General features: G+C 40.7%; 1 protein-coding gene across 5 annotated transcripts; it reads right to left on the reverse strand.

Moving 5' to 3' along the window:
- Positions 1-197: 197 nt before the first annotated feature.
- LGALS8 (galectin 8) lies at positions 198-16,521 on the reverse strand. 5 transcript variants are annotated; one of them, XM_062572166.1, is made up of 10 exons: positions 16,471-16,521; positions 14,213-14,350; positions 9,517-9,605; positions 8,529-8,739; positions 7,756-7,872; positions 5,994-6,050; positions 5,887-5,913; positions 4,059-4,147; positions 2,023-2,188; positions 199-1,627 (listed from the first exon to the last, which is right to left on the reverse strand). In XM_062572166.1, exons 2-10 carry the CDS (start codon positions 14,252-14,254, stop codon positions 1,478-1,480), a joined length of 948 nt encoding a protein of 315 aa, XP_062428150.1. In that variant the 5' UTR covers positions 14,255-14,350; positions 16,471-16,521; the 3' UTR covers positions 199-1,477. The 5 variants fall into 5 exon arrangements, with proteins under 5 accessions (XP_062428154.1, XP_062428150.1, XP_062428151.1 ...); XM_062572167.1 differs by lacking the exon at positions 16,471-16,521 and adding an exon at positions 16,343-16,408; XM_062572168.1 differs by lacking the exon at positions 16,471-16,521 and adding an exon at positions 15,977-16,047.
- Between the last annotated feature and the right edge of the window lie 731 nt (positions 16,522-17,252).

Here is a 17,252-nt window from a genome sequence, read left to right on the forward strand (position 1 = left end):
GATAGTTATGCACACACATGGTGCAAATATGCAAGACTGTCACTGAATTCCACTGTGGTAGGGCCTGTCATGCTCTGGTACTCCCTGAAAACATGCACTGCAGAACTTACTTCTTTTACTACTTTTTTAGAGAAGTAAAAAAGTGACCCTTATGAAAGATACTGAACTTACAAAACAACACAGGCTTAACAGAGGAGCTTTGAGACTGCCACCTATTAGATCATTTTAAATTATGCTGTTAATGATTTTGTCCCCAAAACTCACCATTGCACATACGGGTAAGACAGTAAGCAAGACAAGACACGACACAGACAAAGGCGGCTCACAGCTACTTAGCTACTCCTGAAGAAAAACAAAGTTTGTAAGTTTTATTTTCATTTACAATTTTTATACATCAAAGCCAGTAGTATTTCTTTTCAGGTACATCTTATTCTTGAAATTGCTTTAGTCTTTTAGCAGATACTAAGATAAATAGGAACATCTTTTGAACATGTACTGACAGGTACTTCTAAAAATAACAGTATAAAAATTAAGACTATTTGTAAGGAAAACTGAATAGGAAGAGCTTGTTTCAGATAGCCTTTTAATACAAGAATCTGAAAAAGGATTCATTCTCTGTTTCACTGATGAATATCCAAGTTTCACCTCAAACGAAATCCTGCCTGGAGCACCTGGGTTCACACATTTTAAAACGGAATCAGAAACATCTGCTTCAGTGCCTGAGCATTCTCAACTCAGTTCTAGGAGCCCTTTCAGATCAAATAAAGGGTTTTCAGAAGCTCACAAGATCTAAACTAGCACTTTTATTTGCTTCATTTTGGAAAGCTGAAAGCTAGAAATGTTTCTGTATCATTGATCTAAGCCTGTTAGAAGCAGAGTTGGCAGAGCCTGCTACTGCAGTGGTATCCTCTCTGATGTTCATGGCTAAGAAGTAGGATCAAATTCTTCCTTGCCTTTCCCAAGAACTGATGGTCAACTGGTTGCTTAATCTAGCCCTGGCAAAAAAATTACAATTACTAGCAAAACTTGAAGCAGGAGCCTATTTTTTGTAATTCTATTTTAAATGACCAGGTAATGGCCCATAAGCAGTGGACAGTTATAGTTTTAGATCCTACTTCAGGCTAGTTTCTACTTCACAGTATTTAATGTATGCTATTAAGGAATGACTAGTAGTAGTTTAACTTAAACACACAGAGTGCAGTTGTTAGGCACAGTATGATGCAGCATTTTTATATTGCTATGTTCAGCAGTAGAGGTGATCTGAGCAGACACTTATCTTGCCAGGATACTGTAAACTAGGGGGAGATTTGATCTCAGAATTAGCAGTTCTGGTACTCACCTAAATCAGACAGGCAGATACATAAGCCTGAATAGATAAAGACAGGCTGAGGATGAGTCAGCACCAGTTTGTACTTGACAAGAAAGAAAGAACTGTCAAGAGAATATGGTTACTTCTTTTAGTACTGATTGAAAGGAACTACCAGCTCCTGACATCTAGCAATTGAATATCTCCCGTTACTTCCAGCAGGTTGATCTTTTCAAGCTGTTTAAAGCGATGCTTGTACTCCAGTGTGTGCACACCATTAATAGCAACTTTGAACTGATGGGCATCACAGAAAATTATCAGCTGAAAACAAGAGGAACAGTCAAGTATTAGGCTCAGTTAAGAGAAGAAAAAACACCTGATGATCAAGCTTGGGCTCAAGCAAGCCCTGCCTCTGGTCTGAAAAATCCTTTCAGATGAAAGAAACTGGAAGAGTGAGCTTTCAATAAAATTCAATTAAACTTAGTCCTGAGCACAGCTTGAATTACTTGCAACTATTATTTAAAGAGAAATCAGGAAGAGGTGGCTCTCATCAAATCCTTGCTTCCTGTGGTCTCACCAAATCCTGAGCATTCAGGACATTAAGATACAGGAACACCAGTTTTATAAAATCTGTATTAGTGGCATGGCTTAAAGTCCACTGCAAACTATTTTTGTGCAGAATTAAAAGTATAATGCTGCATTTCAGTTATCCTTACCTCAAAGTACATTCCTGGACTGAAAGGGAAATTGGCAACCTCCTTTTCTTCTTCTCCCCAGCTGTCATGGAGGTAAGAATTTCTTACAAAAACTTGAGTCTTCATTCGGGGATTCAGATGTAATGCAATGTCCTTTGAGTCGCTTGATTTCAAGTTTATAGCAAAGCTGAAAGAAAAAAAAACATTTAAGTTTGTTCTACCAGGAGTTTATAAATGAGGCACTAATCCATGCTGTCTACCAAGCAGGCAGTTAACAGGCAACTGCCTCCTGTGCATAGCAGCTTTCCCTGGAGGCAACAAACATGGGACATGATCCTGATGATTGACTGACTGATAGATCTGCTTTTTCCCTAGCAACTTTCTGTTCATGCCTCAGCAATCTAGGGGAAGGGAAGAACAAGGAGGCACTGAGCAAAGCTGACTGAGCGCAGTCAGTGCTGACAGGCATATACCATGCTACACATGCCACCATCTCTTTCCCTTAAGAAGTGCTGACAAACTGGTTCAGCTGTGTAAGGAAAGGTTTGAGGATTATCCCTGTACATTTAAGAACGATAGGAGCTCATTCATATAAAACAGTATTTTGCAGGCACAGTAGCTCAGCCCAGGCTGACACACTTTGCAATCCCAGACATGTCCACAGTACAGGATTCCTAACAGGGACCCTCTAGAGAAGCATGGAGAGAGAAAAGAGCCAAATTTAGAGAAGTGCTTCAACCTCTGGCAAAGACCCTCCAGAATCTGAAGAAACACTTCTCTCCAAATTAACTCCAGCTGTCAGGTTGTTCTCCTCCTTTGGGGAAGCCTAGGAGAAGTCCAGAGAGCAGCTGCCATATTTTGAAGCTATTAAGTTTTTTCTCACTGAGGAACATATACAATGGTGTCAACTGAGAGAAGGGCTTTAAACAACTTGCAAACTCCATAAAAACCTGTATGTTTAGAACTCAAAGAGCAGACAACTAATTTTACTTAACCCCTGACAGCCTCTTCATGAATATAAGCAATAGAAAGAGACAATTTAAGCATGCTAATAAGCTTTTCAAACAGACAGACAGACTCACAAATGCTACTAGAGTATTAAAGATCTTGTCTAATTTCAAGTCAATTCAAGCTTTGCTGATGAGATTTCTAGACTGTGGGCTCTAGTCCTGTACAGCTGCTGGAAAGATCTAAGCATGTTCTCAGGAAGCAGGAGTGCAATGCATACATGCACAATGAACAAAGAACACACTTCTCAATCTGCACTAATAGCTTCATTTTTAGGCATGTTTCTGCAGAGTTAAAGATACCTTTCAAGCAAAGTGCATGCTGGAGCAGACACATTTGCCTAGCTCTGTTTTGACCATGCTGCACTCTGCTATCCACCCCCCTTTCTTTTAAAATCATGCTAACAAGGTGCCTTCTTTGCAATCTTGTCATTCCTTATTTGCTATCAAAGTGATAGCTCCTATTCCCCCACCAGCTTTTAGCACTCAATTGTTGTCAGTTAAGCACCTTCATGCTCCCACCTCTCCTATCTCTGAGGGGACATTCCTAGATGCATTCAGAAGAACATTGTAACATGCAGCATTTGAGCACACTAGCAACCCATCTCATTAACTCACTCATATTCCATCTACTTCTGCCAACTTCCTTGCTCCTGGATCTCTTTAGGATAAAAGCCATCCTTGCATCCGTGCATGTGTGCACATTCACATGCCTTGCGCAATGGAAATCCAAAACAGATGCACATAGGCTTGTGAAGGATGGCTTAAACAAAAAACCCACCACCACTAACAAAAACACCACAGTTTTATCTTCACTCTTCACAATGAAGCTGCTCTTTAAGTCATCTCTAAAGTAGTACTCCACAGGTTCCCAAGAAAACTGCACTTCAGTTTCAGATGATTCCAGATGCTAAGTTTCAAGTCAGTGAAGATATACTGAGGCAATGTAAAGAAAAAGAAATAATAATCTGTATTTCTTATCAAGAGTAGCTTAGTTTAAGGGCAAGGGTGGGGAAGAAAACAACAACAACAACAAAAACAGTAAGTTACCTATTTGCATTTTTGGTCACTTCTCCTTTAATAGCAACTGTATGTCCTGGATGAAGCGCAGAATCGAGTCGGCCAACATAAGGAACTCCCTGGAAGTATAACCAGGCACAATTTTGACTGTGAACTACTTTTTTAATATGAAAGCTGAGCTTTACTATAGGAGGAAAAAGTCTGATCTACAATTACACATCTGCACCTACAACTAAAGTTAGTCCTATCAACACGTTTCTGGATACTAATACTGCGATAAAGCTATACTGATATGAAAATATCAATGTTAACTTTTCTTTCCCTAGATCTAGAACTCTGGGTTCAAAATCAACATAATCTACAGCTACTTCTACCACCACTAATGATGAAAGCAGAAAAATTAGAAAGACATCTATGTTGCATTAGGGAAAAGCAACAACAAATACCTTAATCTATGGTCAAGACTCTTCAAAATACTGAAAAGGCCAGTACTGACAAATCCCAGATTTGATCCGTCACATGGATACTCCAACATAGTTTGCCACATTTGAGAAGCAGCAGCTGATTTAGACAAACTATATCACAACAAGTATGAAACTGTGCAATGATTTCAGTTTGTAACACACAGTTATTCAGACACAAACACTTACAAACTCTTCTTTCTGAAAGCTTCAGTTATGCTTCAGAAGAGTAAGACTCATGCTAAGTTTGTAGCCCCACAGTTGCCTAAATACTAGAAATAAGGTCACTAAGTTTTCAGTCCTCCAGGCACTGGTTCATAATGGCAGATACTGAAAGTATTTTATTTGTGTTTTTATTATTATTATGTCAGAAGTTATTTTGGTCAGGGAAAAGGAGCAAGCAGGAGATATTTAGCCTGTTTTTTAAACTGATCATTTGCAAATGACAATATTTCCTATTATTTGGTTTTAGAAAGAAGATTGAAGGAAGTAGAGCATCAGCTGACAAGGCAACCAAAGTTACAAAATTCACTGCAACTCTAGCTTCTCCACACACCACATTTGTAGGCATTCCTGGCTTCCAACCCCTCTTCAGTTTGAGGGAGGTCCTTACTCAAACCCAGCTACTAGATGCTAGATACTGACCACCTCTACGGGTTTTTTGCAAAGAGACTCTCTGTCAAGGCTCCAGGCGAGCTGGGTGCAAGTTCTAACTCTAAGGTGCAATGTTCGCATCCAGCCATCTGAAGTGTATGTGTATGGCAGGCACAGATCTGTCAGCAAAATGAAGATGTAGCCACACAGGTTTGAATGTCACATTGTGGATGAATAGGATGAAAATTTTTACTCAGTTATTCAAATACAGTATCTTCTAATTGGAGGTTGACATGGTGGCTGCAGATTTATCCAAACATGACTGTTGCACAAATACAGTATTTGGCACTTCCAGGTTCAACAGCCTGATTTACTAAGCCCTACACATAAAAGTTTTGGACATACTAAGCACATCAAAGTAAGGCAATTCAGCCTCAGTGTGTCTGCAAAATACTTCTAACACAAGTTTGTTTTGAAAGTATTTCCCAAAGTTGGGAAAATGGAGCATGCTTATTTGAACACTTTTGGTGTCATTGGTCCTTTAGATTCCTTTGGTCCTTTTTATTCCTCTGTGTATGGCTGTGGATGCCATGTTTACTCCTTCTCCACATACTTTATAGACAGCAGTTTTCTTTTCCACTTGCTAGTCAAAGTCTCACTGATGATCATCTCCCAGTAAGTTCTCAAATCCCTTGTTCTGTATATGTTTTTTCTCGCATAACTGAGATGGTTTTAATGCCCTCCCCCTCTCCCCCCTTAAAAAAACACCTCACATTTACTATACATCTACATAAGACACTTACGAACAGTGAATCATCTGGCATTTCCCCCTACAAAAGAAAAATAAACATTCACTAGATTATCAGAAAACAGGAAGATTCATTTAACCTTTATAAAAAAATATACATACATTTTCTGTGTTTATCTTTGTTATTCCTAGAGATGATGGCCGAGTGCCTTGTAAAGACTGCAGAAAAAGAGATATTCAGAGATCACTGCTAACGTGACAGAACTCTAACATAAAATTGTTTTAGAAATGTACATGAATCCATGCAGCTTTGAAGGGTGAAACGATAACATGGAAACTTAGGATTACGGTCAAGAAATGATAGCCAGACTCCCATAAACCAAGGAAACATCCTGAAGATCAATTAGTGAAGCCAAACTGAGATTTCTAAAGATCACCTCAGTACAGTTTGAGTCCTTATTCAATAGTCAGAGCACCAGCTGTTCACCCCCTTAGCACCTGAGGGTACCCACTCAGCTTTCCTTACTGGAGTAGGAATACCAGGAGGGTTAATCCCTCCAGGGATGGGACCCCAGAGGAACCCTGAGATTCCAGGCAGCCCTCTGCATCCCAGTTCCTCCCCAGTGCACAAGTGGCAGTGCCCAGGTAAATTCTGGAAGACTGTATCTTCAGCTTGCTTATTTCAGTACAATCTGCTCTCTTCCTCTTCAGAATAGTACACTAAAAGCAAAAGGAAAAGGAAACAACCACCTTCTCCTTTCCCCTCTTCTCCAAATGATACATGACCAGTACCACAAACTAAAGCAACAGTCCTTTGTCTTGTGCTTGGGATAGAAAATAACCTCCAGCACTTGCTCACCCCCAAGCTTTTCTTAGAAACAATCCAAGACTGCGATTCAGACAGCTTTAAATTACCACAATGCTGACAACGTGCCCAAGACCAAGTGATGAGGCCCAAAGAAAGAATCTGCATATAGAGTTCACAACTGATCAGGAAGTAGGCATATCTTTAAAGCTCAGGCTCAAAATGTTCACCCTTCTTCAATACACTTATTAGTCCGCTGATCTGAGTTTAGGTCTAATGTTTGGTAGCAAGACACCTAAGCTTTGCCCACACTGAAGTAAGACTGGAGCAGCAAAGACTGACTACTATAGAGGAGTAGGTAGGCTACCTCACTGAGTAGAAGTAAGGAAAGAGGGAGGGACAAGGCGATCATCCATCTTTTGTACCTCCCTGGAATTTACCACTTTCTGCTTCAGATCTACAAGTCTCACCATTTCAGAGCACAAGGGAGAAAGTACAGGAAAGAACAAGATGTTCAGTTCCTTCTCATTGGTTTACTTTCTCCAGCAGACCTAGCAGCTGAACTCAGAGAAAGCACAGCATTGCCTGCATTTCAAATTCCTTGCAGCTTGGTCTGAGTGCAAGTCAAACTATAAAGATCTTCCCCTGAGAAAGAAGGCTGCCCATCCCCCCATCTGACAAATACACACACACCTCTAGTTATCATTTCATTCAATAATTCAGTCATTTTTGGTTGGGAAAAACAGGGTTTTGCACATAATTAGCTCCAATTGTGGCTAAATATAGACACTTGGAAGCACTGAATTCTACAAGCACTCATTTTGGAACTTCTGAAATATATGAAAAATCTAGTCCATCCCCCAGGTTCTGCATCCAACACATTTTTATACCATCTATTCTGTTAGCTTTGTAAGCTGTAGACTTTGTTATTCTTTCACCCTCAAACTCAAGGCTAAACTGGGGAGGCTCACGTGTTAAACTGTGGAGGAAGATTCCCTGGCACTGAATTTCACTGTGAAGCTGCTTTTGTTACTTCCATTTCACCACAAATTCTATTATGCACTTTCACAATTTAAAGAACAACAACCACGTAAGGAGTTAGTTATCTGTACAACTTACATTACAAATAAAATTTATACTTTTGATCCGCACTTTGCCATATATCCCAAGAGTATCTATTCTTTCAAGGCTAATTCTGTGGTTGTATAGCAGCAAGTGCTTCTCATTTACAGTCACCTAAAGAGACAAGAAAAAAAAAATGAAACAAAACATGAAAGTGCCATTAAATAGAGATTACACCATTCATTTATCAAATTATCTGCATGAATCTCTATTCTATTCTGCTTTGGTACAAAGGTAAGGAGTGTTTCAGAAGATTCAGAGCAGTTAAGTTCAGCTCACCGATGACTCAGCGTCTCTTTTTCCACTAAGTACGAGAGAATTTTGACTATACTAAATGTTGCATTTTTCTCCTTTTTGTTTCCATCACCCAATCACTTGCCAACATTACTGCAGTCTAACAGAACAAGACAGATGTAGCTCAAATTGTTTTCTTCAAGAGAAGGACTGTCCTATGCTATTCTTGCATAAGTTTACTGTAAGGTCAGCCCTTTGCACGTAAGAAAGGGGGAGCAGAGTCATTAGCCATGGCAGAAAGTTATTTGCCTACTCAGGCAACTTTGAAGGAAAACATACAAAAGGAGGGGTCTGATTTACTTGCACCTCTTTAAAGAGGTTTCTAAGCTTCTCTGGAATTAGTCTGTACTTCTGCAACAGAAAAACCAAGGCTTACCATTACGTTGTACATACGCAAAATACCTTTGTGTGTTAGCCTGATAACTGGCTAAGGGGAAAAAGAAAAAACAACAACAAAAACTACAGGCCAAGCTCACCTGGAATTTATCCTTCAAAACCATGATGACAATTTCAAATGACTTCCCCTTTTGAAAGGGCATCTTATAAGTGATCTCCTCCCAGCCCCATTTTTCTTTCTCCAGTGTGTTGCAAACAATGCAGCCAGATCTTTTGAAGCGGGGGTTGAAATGAAAGGCCACATCCGCACGAGGCTTTATGCTACTGCCACACTGAAAATCTACCTGGAATCTAAACACAAACACCAAGACAAACCACATTAAGCTCAGTCTATGTAGAAACCACTGCCAGGTTCAATACAAAAAGCACTTTGTGTTTTACTGATGAACCTCTGATCAGGCAGACATAAGCCACGTTGTTGGATTAAGAAAAAAAAAAAAAGAAAAGAAAAAAATCTCTCTCTAATGCACCTCCAAAACATCTCCAGAACATCTCCAAAAAGTTCTCCTGTGATTCACTGCAATGAATTGAAAGATTTAAGTATTTACTTACTGCTCACCCCTCATATCCTCTGAGCTTCTCATTTATGGTAGCCATCACCCTCCCTCCCATCATGTTCTTAGATAGAATAATCAAACTTAGAAATGAACTTTGGGCCAAGTCAGGGTCAGAACTCCTATACTATGCCATAAACAGTAGAGTTCACATCTCCTCATCCCACTTGTAATTCCTTCAAGTAACACATTCAATTATCAATTTTGTTAGCCTCAGTGAATCTCTTCAGAAAAGCAGATATATCCAGTGAAGCCAGCAGGGAGGAGAAACAGTCAGAGCAGGCAAAGCAAGAAAAGAAAAGAGAGGATCAGCAGAATGCAAGCAGCAGTTTATCCTACAATTCTCATCATGAAGTTTTCATTAATTGTTCAAGCCAGTATTCACCACCATGTTACCACAAAAATTTAGAACAAGGCTTTATTTGAAATCAAAGGTAGGACCCTGGAAACATTTTCATTCCTTATATATTTTCTCACATAATTACATTGTGAGATGTGACACCTCAGCTATTACCTGTCTGCATCATCAGGAACACTCCCATGTATTACAACCAGCTCTCCAGGAACAAGGCCACCAAGAATTGTCCCAACATATGGAATCATCTAGAAGAAGTGTGGGGGAGGGGAAAAAATTCAAAATAACATGTCAGGATCAAGCAAAGAAAACAAAGTAGTTTTAAAAATAATATTCTAATACTTAATTATGTGGTACTCTAGCCTATTAAAAGAGAGAGAACTAGCATTTCATCTAGAAGAAACACTATAAAATCATTAAGTATCTGTCATAATGGAAGAGTAAATCCCAGGGGATTTTTATCTGTGGAAACCAAGTTTTACAGGTAAAAATAATATTTATAACTTCCATTTCTGGTCCTCAAATGAAGAGTAGTAACATCTTTCTGCCTCATTTTGAAGAAAGTTCAAAGTCAGATTAGGTCATTTCCAAGGGCTGATCTATTACCAGCCCTTTGCTGGCAGGAAAAGGCAAACTGTCCTAGGTCTCCATAACCCTTCTGACACAAGACCACACCAGCTGCCTTTCTGCTTGTTCCTGCTCCTTTTGGGAAAACAGTGATGGGAAGAGGAGAAGAAAAAAAAGACTATGGCAAAGGGCAGTGTGCCATCTTTGTAAAAACTACATAATACACAGAAAAATACCTCATCCTAATGAACTGTGATCTGCAAGGTATGCTGGAACAGCCCCATTCAGGAATTTCAGTTTTAATGGTGTCTGCAATTTGCAGTCTGTCTGTGTGATAGCAACAGCCTTGACTATTTTCTCTTCCTTATTAATAGTTAGAGCAGGCAACACATACATTATGCTAAACTGAAAAGGCAACATGGTAGCTGTTGTTAAGCCATATGAGGCTTAACAACTATGAATTAAAACAAAAAGAACCCCAACACCAGCAACATGGCTAATTACATCATAGCCTCAGACATGCACCCGGACACATCCCCTTGACCACCTCCTGGAGCACCAAGTATTTCAGTGAGGAAAAGGGAGCCTTGTAAGAGAAAAACGGAGGCCAAGAGGAAACTGTTTGGAAAGGACCGCTGTACATCTGCATCTCACCAGGTGAGATTTAAATTGAAAAAGGAGGTAAGCAGTAGCAAGTGTTACATCTTCTTTGGCTAACAGACTAATTTCTGCTCAGGTTTCTTTTGCCCAAAAATGCATGAACTACAGAACTATGTATAAAATGTTAGAACATCTTTGAAATAAACATAAATTGTAAACAAGAGTTCCAGCAAATTAACAATGAAAAATGAACAGATAGGAAACACTACTCTTGAATAAAATATTTGACCATAAGAGGGAAAGTTGTAATTTTTTAATATACATATATAGCATCATGGAAAACAGGAAGGCATTTGCTGACACTTATACTTATGAATTTGTGGGGAAGAGAGGGGAAGGAGTAAATAATAGCAAAAATCTAAATCCAGAGTGTTAAGTTAATATCTCTGCTCACTTCTGCCAATAGATTCCCGTTCTTTTCTGCCCTCCCTCCCCTTCTCTTTTCAGCCACCCACACTTTGCACAAAACCTAGCATAGAGTCCACTGCTACATGAAGCAAGACAGATTTAAAGAACTTATTTCTCAAGTAATAGAAGCCTACAACTGTTTAAGTTGTTCAAAGTCTCATGTATTCTATTGGCTTAAGCATGCACAGTGGAAGAGGGGCAAGATATGAACACAAGTACTGAAAAGCTGACATTTTAATCCAGCACCAGTTGCTTGCAAGCTTGAAGCAAGTCTCCTTACTTTATTAGCATAAATAGCTCCAACTACCTTAAAGTAGATTCCACAAGTATTTTAGAAATAAAGCACCTCAGGAAAAGAAAACAAACAGATAGGGACTGCTGCCTATTAAAAGGTTTATTCTATTAGAAGAGAAACTTTTGCTTACTAGAGGCAAAAGAAGGTATTAACCACATGCAACAAGAGCATATGGTATAGCCAACAGGTGTCATTTGAGGACCACCCCCATGAAAAGATTTAGTCATCTGTCAGTCTTCCCTAGCAAATGAATAAAGAGACTGAAATTCCTTTGCTTACTGGTAATAGTGTGGTACCGTAGTTCCCTAATGAACAAGCAGTACACAGGAGGCTCACAGTTGTATTTGAAGAATAAAAAAAAAAAACGAAAAATGCACCTTAATTATTTTCTGTATTTAACAGTTTTATCACACTACTCTTGAGTGGTTTGGAATTCAGAATATTGCAGCAGAGTTAGAAATAGTCGGTTCAGTCTCCAAAGACGAACCAATGAAGAACAGATAGACACAGGCCAGGCATGCTGGCACTAGACTACACAAGTGGATCAAAGTTACTTAGCCCTGGAAGAGCTATGGCAAAAAAGCTTACTCTTGAATAAATACATCCTTTTTGGATGTAAGGAAATAAGGTTGTCCTACCAAGTCCTCAGAAGTTCAGACATGGAACGTGAATGGACATAATACATCATTTCCCAGGTGTAATACTACAGACTCAATGAAGTTTTGTCATCATAGAATGCACACATAATTTCCTCATGTCTTGAGGCTTTTCTTTGGGGAGAGTTGAAGGTAATTCTTTTTCTTCATCCATTGAGAAGCAAAACTTGTGACATCAAGTGGTCGATCATCATCTCAGCTTTCTTCCAAACCTCCTAAAATTACCTTTGAATCTATTTGGCTAATATCAGTCAAATTTGAGAGGTCTAAGAGATAATGCTACTGCTAATGTCTGCTTATTTCTGCAGAACAAGAGGGCAATTCATGGTTTTATTGAGGAAAGGGCTGTGACAACACAGCTCATTCAGTAGCAGAGAGCAGCAGGTGCATAATATTTCTCATCAGACAGGTGGAGTAAAAGGTTTAAGAGGGAAAGCAGGATTTTCTGGACAATTCAAACTGTATGGTAGTGAAGAAACATGTCACTGTCTCCAATGTTTGAGAGAGCTCAAGTTCTACTGCTCATGAAACAATTCAGTGAAACAATGCAAACTTCACAACCTGACTCCCTCCATCCCTACTAAGTTTTATCTTGTGGTATACCTATACCAGATAGCTACACAAGATCAACAACAAGCCTGAACCTATAGTTCAGTGAAGGTCACACACACAATAGCTAAAGTAGTCCATCAGTGATTGAATCAGCTAGTTGAAGAGGATTTGTGCAAACAGCAAAGCAGTCAGATTCAAACCTCAAGTTTGGACAATCAGGTCTCATTTGGGGGTTTGCTCTCATAGGTGCTGTTTGCACAATATCCCCACTATGAGGGTATCATGAACTCTCCCTACTTCCTTCCCTTCAGCTGGTTCAGGTGATAATCAAAGAACAGTTGGATTGCACCTATGGAGTTCAATGCCCTGCTCAGAGCAGGGTCAGCTAGAGCAGGTTGCTCAGGGCTTTATCTTGAGTCTCTCCTGAGGTCACTGGCACATTCTTTCCCAACTCTGCCTCCACACTCCAATCGTAAATGCTCACTCTTATTCCCAGCCTAAACTCTCGACCCCTAAGCCATAGTTTCACCCCTTATTTTCTCCAGCCTGGTCTTGTCACTCATCATACTAAGTCCCCTTGTAGCCATCAACTTTAGCAAAAGTCTTTCACTCTTTCTTATACAAAGAATCTGTCCTAAACACCTCTTTACACCAGCTTTCCTCCCCCACCCAAACCAATACCCCCATCTGCCAGCTTTCACCCCCCCCCCCTTTTCTTTTGCAATTCAGGCCTTCCAGCTTCTGGTCCACGTTCACACAGCTTTTGCCTCCTCTCCCAGCTGAGTTCTTGTCAAGAAAGTTGAAGCTCCTTCCCCTTCACCCCTCCAGTCCATCTCCTTTGCAAGCAGTGAGAGAGCAGAGGAATTCAACAACCAGATTAACTGAGAGCACAGACTGTATCAGTGCAAAACCGTAATAGATATGGAAGCCCTGAGCAGGCATGCGCTGCTGCACATTCCACAAAGATTCTTTAGAGACTAACATTTTAGAAGTGTTTTAATGCAGACTATTAAAAATACAGGTTTTTGTAGGCTCAAAAATTTACATTTCTAAAGAGGCAACAAAACATATATATTCTGTTCATTCCTTTAGTCTCATGCCAATGTCAAGACACTGCCCCAGAGCATGAGATTACTAAAGCTTTTCAGAGAAAGTCTCCCTACTCTAAAATTGGCTTACAACATTTTGTCAACCTCATGCTCTGCAATGGCTGAACTGCTCCAGCTCAAGTTTTCCACAGAATAAGTTTTAGTATAAGGTAAGACATCAACTATGAATAAAGATTCCAAGTTTAATTGTTCAGACTGAAGTTAAAAGCACCAGAAAATCTTAAGAGTTATGAGATGCCACTCATGTTTACAGAGAAATAGGACTGAAAATACTGCTTATCACATTTTCACCCTTGTTCCAACACATTCTGCAAGAATGCCAGACATCCACACAAGCTGTGTGTGAAAAAGCATTATCCTCCAAGGCTGAGAGCGCTTCCTTCCTGTTTTGGAGGCACTGTGCATTTAGTCTTCATTTGCTTATAGCAGAATTTCTAAATACCATCAACTCCCAGCACCACATGTAGATTTCTTTCTCAAAGACTTTAGCAACGCAAAGAGCTTTTGGTAACACTCATCACTCCACAAACAGCAGAATGCTTTACTAATCATTAACAGCAAAATCCCATTTCCCAGTGGAAAAGCTGTTTACATGACAGGAGAGTTACCGGGTTATTGACCGTCTTCCGTGGCTCATCTGAGGTCATCATCTTCCCTCCTCCAGTTCAAGTCTGTCAGTTCTGTGTGACAACTTGTTGAACTGTGATTAGAAGTCTCACTGGTCTGGCAGCACCAAAGCAGGGATCCTTTCAAAAAGCCAAAGCTCTTAATTAGAAAGAGGCAAAGAGAAACTACATAAAACAAGTGAAACCCTCTAAAGTATCCTGTCAAACAGCACAGGAAACAATGCAAACATCCTTCCCTTCTTTCCAAGGAATTTGCTGGAGTTTAGTGATACAAAAAAATAAAGGCTTGTTTAACCAAGTAAGACACTACCCTTAGCAAGAGACAGTGCACACATCTACACACAGTTTTGTCAGCAGCTTTCTGAAGGGATTATGTACATTTAGACAGAATCTCCCACAAAATCATCATTGTATAAGAAAAACTGAGGGCTTGAAGTCTCTTTAGCTGGGCCTCGATAACTCTCCACTTGCATCTGACCATGCAGATAGGGAAGAGATACCCAGTACAAAACTTGTTTTTCAAGGCAAATAGCCATTCTGTTTCTTTCACCACTTTATGTCCTATTGCCAAATTTCTCAAGGGAGACAAGCTCTAGAGGCGGAATTTTTTGATTTTTCCTGTTTTATCTTACATAAACTTAAGAGATACTAGCCAAAGGAAGGAAGGAAAGGGCATTTTCCATTTCTTCCTTCAACATACACAGTCCTTGACCTCCACAAATAACTACAGGAGTTTAAGACTTGCATTAAATGCACAGCAGTAATAAGAAATGAAACAACAGCTTGTGGATGTGTCTAGCTACACTTTAATTTCTTTAGCAAATTCTCTAAAGAAAGTCACCAAAACTCAGTGCTCAATCTCAAAAATACCAGGCAATTATTTCTTGCACATTTTGGGGAGACATCTTAGGCAGCACACAAACTGTGGGGAGAAAGGCAGACAAGGAAGATGACAAACAAGACAGTTATCAAGCAATAGCAATACTAAAACTCCTACTAATACTTCAACATTTAACAAAACCAGAAAGCAAACAGAACAACAACATGCAACCAAGAGTCAGTGACCTGCTCCACAAGAACCTGTGATCAACTTTCTGAAATGATTCAACAATGGAGTGGCCCATAGCAGCATCCGGTTTATCTTGTGAGGGATTAGGATCAGAAGGGTATTAATTCATCTACTTAAACCCAGAGCCCGACATGCAATTCGGAGAACATAAGATGTTACACAGTCAACCTAGACTGTATAATTATTTTGAGCCTCTTATGGGATACCACCACCAATTCACAAGCAGAACATGTTAAGACAGGTTTCAATACCTTCGTTTTAAAAACGGGGAAATCAGTGCCAAAGCAAACTAGTCTTTTGCCAATACCATGGGAAAGCCCAATAGCAGATCAAGAAATGAACCCCAAATTTAAAGTTCAGTGTCCAGCAGCCTACTAATTGAACTTCCTCTGGTCTGCAATACCCATTTAGACCTCATTGAAAGGGAATCCTGCAACTGCACCAGCTCTATGGACACATGCCCAAAATTAAGGCCACAACTGATAATTCTGGCAGATCAGGTGGCACTAGGGCAAAGCGATAGGGTTTTTGGTTTATTTGCTTTTATTAAATAAGGAAGCCATAACAACACGGGAAAGCTGCAATTTGGACACTAAAATCCACAACATTATACAGTGCAGGTTTTCTGATGATATTTTTAGAATTAAGAAAATACACATACATTCCCATTAACTCACAAATTACAAAGTCTCTTCAAGAAACAGGAAGGCCCACCATCAGCTATGACATTATGATATGCAGAAAATGCCTTTCACAAGAGCAGAGGAAAAAAAAAAGACTTTATAACTGGATATGTTATATCCAGGCAAACAAGGCTTCTGCAAGAAGAATAAGCAAGGCACTTTCTGGGTACTCTTAAGTAATTCAATAGAAGAAACACCAGCATCCTCTCCAGCTGTAAATCCAACGCTACAACATGCTAAAAAAAATGAAAAAACCCACAGCACTACACAAGTTGTTTCACCATGAACTACAACATTAAAGCTTAATAAAACCCCAAATCATCCTGAAACACTCGCGACTCCACAAAACGCGCCGTTCACCTTGCCGCCCGCAGCCAAGGGGGCAATCCCTTTGACCAGACGCAAATAGGGCAGCGAGGAGTTACTGCTATTATTTTTAACCCCCAGTTTCCCCCTACAGGGACGCCGCCCGTGTCTGCGCAACCTACCTCCGCTGCCAGCAGTGCCTGCCGACCTCTGGAATGAGGCTTGGCTCCGCCCCGCCCCCAACGGCTCCTCCCCCGCGCGCCCCAACGGCTCCTCCCCCGCGCGCCCGTTGCGACGTCGCCGCACGCAGCCGCCTCCCGCTTTTAAAGGGCAAAGGACTGCCGGTTCTCTGCTGCCGTGACGCCCGCAGACTTTTCGGCCTGCTGTGCTTTTTGAGAGCAGGCTGGGGTCGATTATCCCTGAGCTGCCGTTTCTGTCCCTCCTCTTCCCAGAGGAATTAAAGCAGATTCGGCCTGATGTCTGCCATGTCCCCGGCCTGGCCCAGCTACTGGGTGCCTCAGCGCACTGTTTGTTTCGGGGAGAGGTGCCGCTTCTCTCTGCTTTTCACCCCCTGTCCACCGACAGCGAGAGAAACTGGCTCGCTGTCTCCTGGCATGTCCCAGAGAGGAAGCGTTTAGCGGTCTGAATTGAAGTCCAGAGGCAGGGCAGTGATGATTTACCCCAGCCAAATGAAGGAAACGTGGTCATGAGGAAACAGTGGTGACCGGACAGCCACAGGGGTCCCTCTGGTCCATGTCCTGCCACACCACCGGTGCCAAGGCTGAGAAGAGGACCACTGTTCCCCTGGGGTCTGCTGTGGAGAGGCTACTGCTAGCCACGCAGGACCTAGATCCTTTACCGCAGTGCTACATCGCAAGTCAAATCATTCAAAGATCACAATGTCCTTAATTTCATTTTAGAAAGCTGAACTTAACTGGGAGAATAAAATGCTGAGTGGTGTCAG

This window comes from Rhea pennata, chromosome 3 (assembly GCF_028389875.1).
Source record: "Rhea pennata isolate bPtePen1 chromosome 3, bPtePen1.pri, whole genome shotgun sequence".
Classification (NCBI taxonomy): Eukaryota; Metazoa; Chordata; class Aves; order Rheiformes; family Rheidae; genus Rhea; species Rhea pennata.